This window comes from Pempheris klunzingeri, chromosome 17 (assembly GCF_042242105.1).
Source record: "Pempheris klunzingeri isolate RE-2024b chromosome 17, fPemKlu1.hap1, whole genome shotgun sequence".
Classification (NCBI taxonomy): domain Eukaryota; kingdom Metazoa; phylum Chordata; class Actinopteri; order Acropomatiformes; family Pempheridae; genus Pempheris; species Pempheris klunzingeri.
Window position 1 is genome coordinate 14,787,647 of NC_092028.1, and position 7,134 is coordinate 14,794,780.

The 7,134-nt window shown below is 43.3% G+C and overlaps 1 protein-coding gene across 1 annotated transcript; it reads left to right on the forward strand.

The window, feature by feature from the left end:
• Window positions 1–4,235: 4,235 nt before the first annotated feature.
• On the forward strand, window positions 4,236–6,733 carry wfikkn2a (info WAP, follistatin/kazal, immunoglobulin, kunitz and netrin domain containing 2a). Its single transcript, XM_070848507.1, has 3 exons — window positions 4,236–4,460; window positions 4,990–5,306; window positions 5,533–6,733. Exons 1-3 carry the CDS (start codon window positions 4,236–4,238, stop codon window positions 6,731–6,733), a joined length of 1,743 nt encoding a protein of 580 aa, XP_070704608.1.
• Window positions 6,734–7,134: the final 401 nt, after the last annotated feature.

Consider the following 7,134-nt stretch of genomic DNA (forward strand, 5'->3'; position numbering starts at 1 on the left):
TGTTTTTGTGTGTGTCTAAATATCTAAATATAGGGACAAAGGAATGGACGGCAAGTAGAATATATACATTTCACTTGATGTCCGGGAATCTGCGCCTTTATGCCTGCATGTCTGTCCATCGGCATGTTGTGTTGTGTGTCTAGACTGGGGCTGAGGAATCAGCTTAGGGCCCTGCTGTGGCTGGACGTGTCTCTCTCCTTTGTTCCGGAGTGAGACACTCATAATAAGCTTAGTATGAACAGTCATAACACCTTCATTGTTTTGAACCAGCTTCCCAGGCCTCAGCCATGGCCAAGAGAAGCTGTGGACCTGCATGATCGAGGACCCCTAAGAGCATTGTAGAAATGGAGGCACAAGGCGACGTTACTCGCAGGTACGTGCCTTGGTCGATGTGCTTGGACTATGGCCCTTGGTGCAGTTTGTGCCCCTCTCTAACAGGCATAATGCACAAATCCAATATTCCAGAGCTACTTATTTACAGCATAAATACATGCATGACACTCTAAAGCCACTGAGAGATTAATGGTGAAGTACGATGTACAGTAGCTTATATTCACATACATCCCAACAAACTGTGGGACCTTGTGAGCGATTTATGCCTCTTTTATTCATGAAACAGTTCATACGTAACAAGACATGAATCCCCAGTTTGTATGAAATCATCAATGGAGTGATTTTCTCTTAAAACAATGTAGTGGAGCAAATATAGTGTGTCAGCCACCACGCTCTTACCTTCACCTGTGCAGGCCCATAACCAGCATGCTGAATGATTAAAGGAATAGTTTAACATTTTGGGAAATGTTCCTATTCGCCTTCTGGCAGAGAGTTAGATGAGAAGATTGATACCACTCTCATATGTGTTTGTTCAATATAAGGCACGAGCCAGCAGCATGTTAGCTTAGCATAGCATAAAGAAGGGGAACAAGGGGGAGCAGCTAGCCTGGGCACTTCTAAAGCTCGCTAATCAAGATGTTAAACTTTCTATATATCAAATTTGTCCCTAAAAAACTTTTAGTGTGAATTATTTGGATCACTTCTTTCCACTTTTTGGATAACTTCTGGATCTGCCATTTTCTGCTTCCACAGACTTTACAAGCTCTGCAGCAGTGACACCTTTTTCTGGTCAGTACAATCTGATCCTACAGAGTAAGATGCCATGGCACCCTAAACAATCCAGGTTAGGACTTGTGAGACAGACTATGTCATATCCTCCTCACATCACTGTTGTCAAGGCCTCTCACTAACCCCTAAAACATTATTTCAAGCATTTATAAGTGTGACCACTGCATGAAGGCCAATATGGCCCCTAGTCATAGAACCGATACATATCTTCAGGTTCAGGTGAACATTCAATGTTTCAAACATGTTTATGAAGATTTCATTTATCTTTCTGTGGCAGGCAGGGTCGTGCCGTTTGTTGCACATATCTATGCTTCCTTCTATGATTTATAATCCAGGTTACAAAGGGATAGAATGGTTTCACGTTTTTTCTGTATGCTGAGAAATTAATGCTCAACCAAACTTGGTTAATGAAGTGCATGAAAGCACTGCTTTGCCCGTGCAAAAGTGAACACCAGAAGCTAGAGGCTCACCGTGAATCTTCATATCATGATAAAGTAAACGTCAGTGGAGACAGTTAAGTTGAGTTAAGTTGTTTTGAACTGGGCTCAGAAAGATGGTGAGAGGTCAAAGTCAAGATCTGTTCGCAGACAATACATGTGTTCAAGGCAGATATGCTGTCGGAGCGCCCTGCATGGGGTCCACCGTTTGGCTTAATTCAATATGTGACATGCCCCGTAGCCTCAGTGTCGGCTATGCTGGGAATGCAGGGTCTTGAGGGGTGAAGGTTAGGGGTGGAGGGCCTGAGGGGGCGAGAGGGTGAGCAGACACTGAAAACACAGCTTGACTGTGTTTGTGCATTTGCAGGCAATAGAGATCGTGATCGTGAGAGTATGCGTGAGTGTAAAATGAGTACGAGAATATATAGCATATAATCTGTGACTCGGTTTTTCTTAAGCAAATCCTTGTAAAGACTCAGTCTCGCCGATGGAATAATCACCATCTGTTCAAAATATTCACTGCTAATTGTTCTTTTTTGTGTATGTGTGTGCGTGAGTCTTACCTGTGTGTACATGTGTGCCTATGTGTTTTCAGAGAGGGCTCACAGACACAGACCAGACTAAGTCTGCAGGGTTTGGCCTGGAGAGCACTGGGCCTCTTTGGGCTCAGCAGGGACTCAGCTTGGGAAGCACAGAGTCCATACTTACACTCACACACACACAGCTACTAAAATGTCGAATTTTCTCGTTCCTCTAGAGGTAAAGGTAGACTGGCTTTTTTCAATGTCAGCAAAAACTGTTTCATTTGAGCTTAATGGTGTTCTTGAATTACTCTTGGGCTGTGTGTCACTATTGGGTGGGAACTGTAGTGTTTTTTCTGTTCATGTTCAGACCACCAGCCTATTTGTTTTGTTTTGAAGCCCCCATTTCTGCAGCACTTCCTGGAATTGGCTTTTGGGGAACAAACCATACTGTTTTTTGCTGCACGGTATCAAGTTGCCTGTTCTGCTTGTAACTTCTATGTCAATTTTGTAATCTAGCATGAGCCCGGTGAGCCTTGAAACTAATAGTATTTACAATGATTGCAATATGCCCTGCTTTTTTTCCATGATTTGTCAGGTTTTTAAGACATTTTGCAACACGTGTTGTAACTCATGCAAGCTACTAAAACGTTTAATGAGGCATGTTTTATTGAATGAATCAATTTAATTTGAATAGTACCTTATGTGGTACAATATAGAATCAACCACAGCTCAGTGAACATGACACACCTAACACAGTCATTCTTATTTTAATTCTGTGTGGTTGAGTCTACATCAGCAGCATTTCCTGTCATGTTATATTAGATACTACACCAGTAATACGCTTGGTCCAAGGCGGATGCATCCAGTATGGTAGAATTTTACCTCATTATATCAAAAATCTTTAAAAGGTGGAAGCCTAGAAGTTGCTGGTATGGCACCACCATCTGGTGCACCAGTACAATTGTTATCACCTATCTGGAAGGTTTGGCTGCTGTAGGTCTTTGTGGTCCAGAAGCCTTTAGACCCAAAAAAAGAAGAGGAGGGAGACACAGGATGAGGATACTACCCAGCACAAAATGCTGTGGTACAAATGTGTAACCATCCACTCATAATAGGCTACATAACGTGATCACTTCTACAGCTAAACCTGCTCAGGCAGCTTAAACGGCTCACTTTCAGTGCAGAAGTCAAACAAGAACAAGATCTCCAAACAGCTAAAAGACCAGAAGTGCACTGAGTTTGGTGCCATCTTCTGGAGACTGACATTTTGCTCACATGCACAGAGGATGTTTCACAGTAAACTGTGCAACATGTTTATCATGCAGGATTATAGTGTCACTCAGTACAGTGTTATAGGTGTCAATAAAGAACAGAGGATGCTGCTTCACAAGACACATATCCAAAGTTTCTTCCAATAGGAAATAATACACAATGATAACGATTTGCTTAAAAGTCTATTAAAGTCTTTTAACACTGATAAGTGAAAATAAAAAAAACAGTGTGACTGAATATTATAAAATAGAGCCATTGTATAGGCTCTATTTAGTATCTTGTATTTTTACAACAATTTTTTTTAAATGTGTGAAGAGCCAAAATGTTTACCCCGTGCCTAAATTGTACAATAAACGTTACCTATTATACTTTTTAGGGTATTGCTAAATCTCCTTCTCTTTTGGACCGACTTTGCAAGCTAAGGGTTAAGGCAGCCAGCGCCTTACGCACAGGTGTCTCGCCAGTCCTCTATGAAACAGCGCCTGCAAACAGTTGGCGAACTTTTTTTTTTTTTTTTTTTTTTTTTTTCTTTAATTAAGTTGATCATAACTGTAACTCAGCTGGGATTTGCTGTCCGACTAGACAGGCCACTGTAATTCATGTAGTTAGAACTTAAGTGGGTTTGCTCACCGCAGCCCTAATCTCTCGCTGCTATTAAACGTGGAGCGACTAACCTGGAGATCTCTCCGCATCGACACCGGTCCCGCACGCTCCTCTTTTCGCTATTCTTATGCTGCATCTGATCCCAGAGATTAGAAAATAAATACACGACAGTTTGAAGATAGTTTGGAGCTTTTCTCAACACTTTAAAGTCGTGTTGAACTTGTTGGATTTTCAAGATTTTTTTTTTTTTTAGTGTCCGCTCCATTACGCGCCGGGTATGTGGTGGATGCTGTTTCCCCGATGGATTTGGTTTCTCCTGGGACATTGTTACACTTTACTCCTTTATATGGACAGCTGCCGTGTGAGAGCAATGCCCATGCCCATGCCGATGCCTGTGGCAAAAGTGGTGTACTCTCACGCAGGTCTGTGCCCGAATGACCTGAACCCCAACCTGTGGGTGGATGCTATGAGCACCTGCATGCGCGAGTGTGAATCTGACCAGGTGAGTGTACATCTAAATGACAACAGAGACATTAAATGACATTTGAGGTTTGCATTTCACACAGTTCACAATCTTTTTTTCAAAGGTATCGTGCTGTCTCAGTTCCCTGTGATTCCACTTTTCCTTTGCATTGTTGCATGAGTTGCTGCCTGACGGGCCAGTAGAAAAATTGAGAGCAAAACCCCAATTCAATAATCTGTAATTGTCAACGATCAGCAATCTATAATCTTAGCAGTTATGAAATGCTACAGGTTACATTTTTTAAGTAAGTTTACTTCCTTCAGGTTTTTATTGATGCTCACATCCTGACTAAATATTCATCCACACTGAAAACATTCATTTAAAGAACCTTCGGATCTATACTGATCACAATGAAGTCTGCTGGTAGTGTTTCATTTAGAAGGATTTCACTGAGAATCAAACCATTTTCTTTTTCTTTTTTATTAAATATTTTAATCCAAATTATATCTCAGCTGTAAGAAGACAAAAAAAACGTTGTACAAAAGTTTTGTTTCTATTCCAACTTTAGGATTGTGAGTCGTTTGAGAAGTGCTGTCCTAATGTCTGTGGTAACAAGAGCTGTGTGGCAGCACGCTATATAGACATCAAGGGCAACAAGGGCCCCGTTGGAATGCCAAAGGGCGCCACCTGCGACAAGTTCATGTGCTCTCAGCAAGGGTCAGAGTGCGACATCTGGGATGGCCAGCCTGTTTGTAAGTGCCGTGACCGCTGTGAGAGAGAGCCCCACTTCACGTGTGCATCTGACGGCATGACCTACTATAACAAGTGCTACATGGATGCAGAGGCCTGTTCCAAGGGTATCTCTATCTCTGAGGTCACCTGCAGGTAACATGTTAAGTATTTTAGATCTCTACTATTTGTTTTTGGTGTGGTGAGGTAAAGTTGTCCTGTTTTAGTCCTCAAAATTAAGACATCTGAATCTTTTTCTCTGGCTGTAGCATGAAAAAATAAATGTATTGTGTGTATAATATGTCAGTGAAGTGATCAGAGAGAGAGAGCTTTTGACATATCTGGCTCTGATTAACTCCTTTCTTATTCAACCTACCTACAGGTACCACTTGACCTGGCCAAACACCAGTCCAATCCCCGCAGAGACCACCTTACATCCCACCACCGCCCTCCAGACCACTCTGCCAGCTGACATCCAGCTCCCCACCATACACAGTGGCCCCACCCATCAGGCAGTTTTTGTGGGTGAGACAGCCAGCTTCCTGTGTGAGGTTTCTGGGAAGCCACGTCCAGAAATCACCTGGGAGAAACAATTGAAGGGCAAAGACAACACCATAATGAAACCTAATCATGTCCAAGGGAACGTTGTGGTTACTAACATTGGCCAGCTGGTCATATACAATGCGCAACTTCAGGATGCCGGCATATATACGTGCACAGCCAGAAATGTTGGGGGAAGTGTATCATCACACTTTCCCTTGGTAGTGATCAGGAGAGACGCGAAAGGAAAGAATACTGAAGGGAACAGTACCAACCTGCCATTTCCAGCTGAAGAATGCCTCAAGAGTCCAGACACCGACGACTGCGGAGAAGAGAGCATGAGCTGGTACTATGAACCAAAGAGGAACAATTGCTTCACCTTCACCTACAGTCAGTGCAATAAAAACCGCAACCATTTCGACGCCTATGAAGCCTGCATGCTGTCATGTGGAGGAGAGCTGGCGGCTCCCTGTAGCCTACCGAGCCTCCAAGGGCCTTGCAAGGCCTATGAGCCTCGCTGGGCTTATAGCAGCACCCTGAAAAAGTGCCAGTCCTTCGTGTATGGAGGTTGTGGAGGCAACGAGAACAACTTTGAGTCTAAAGAAGCCTGTGAAGAGATGTGTCCCTTTCCGAAGAACCACAACTGCAAGATGTGCAAACCACGAGGCAAGATGGTCACCAGCTTCTGCAAAAGCGACTTTGTGATACTCGGGCATGTGACCGAGCTGACGGAAGAGCAAGAGTCAGGCCATGCTTTGGTGACAGTGGAGGAGATCTTGAAGGACGAGAAGATGGGTCTGAGGTTCTTCGGCAAAGAGCCCTTGGAGGTGACTCTTCTGAACATGGACTGGAACTGCCCCTGCCCCAATATCACTACAGCCAATGGGCAGCTCATCATCATGGGGGACGTTCACAACGGGATGGCCGTCCTGCAGCCCGACAGCTTCGTAGGCTCCTCCAGCACTCGTAGAATTAGGAAGCTTCGCGAGATTATCCACAAGAAAACCTGCGATTTCCTTAAAGATTTCACTGCCGTCCAGTAGAGTTGTTTTGAAGTCTCGCACTCACTGAGTGACTTTTCCAAGCTCCAGTGACCTCACCAGTCTGACCGACTGCCCGTAAACACAAAACCAGTAACTTATCGGTAACAGGGGAGGTTTTGTTACCTGTTTCTTTCCTTACATTGTCCTTTATTGCTCAGTAGGTCTCAGAAAACCACTTCTTGTAGGTTTTACTCTTGTCGCTGATGGTTTTTGTCATTATTTCTTCTCAGATGTTTTGTTAAAACTGCCCAAATAGCTCTTTTCAATTAGAATCAAACTTAGAGAGTTTTAACGGCCACACATAAGGTACACAGTCTCTAAAAGGCAGGTGGAATAGTATTAGGAACAAGCATTTACCCTGTTCAAAATATTTAATCTTTGTAACTGTACTAAAATTGCAT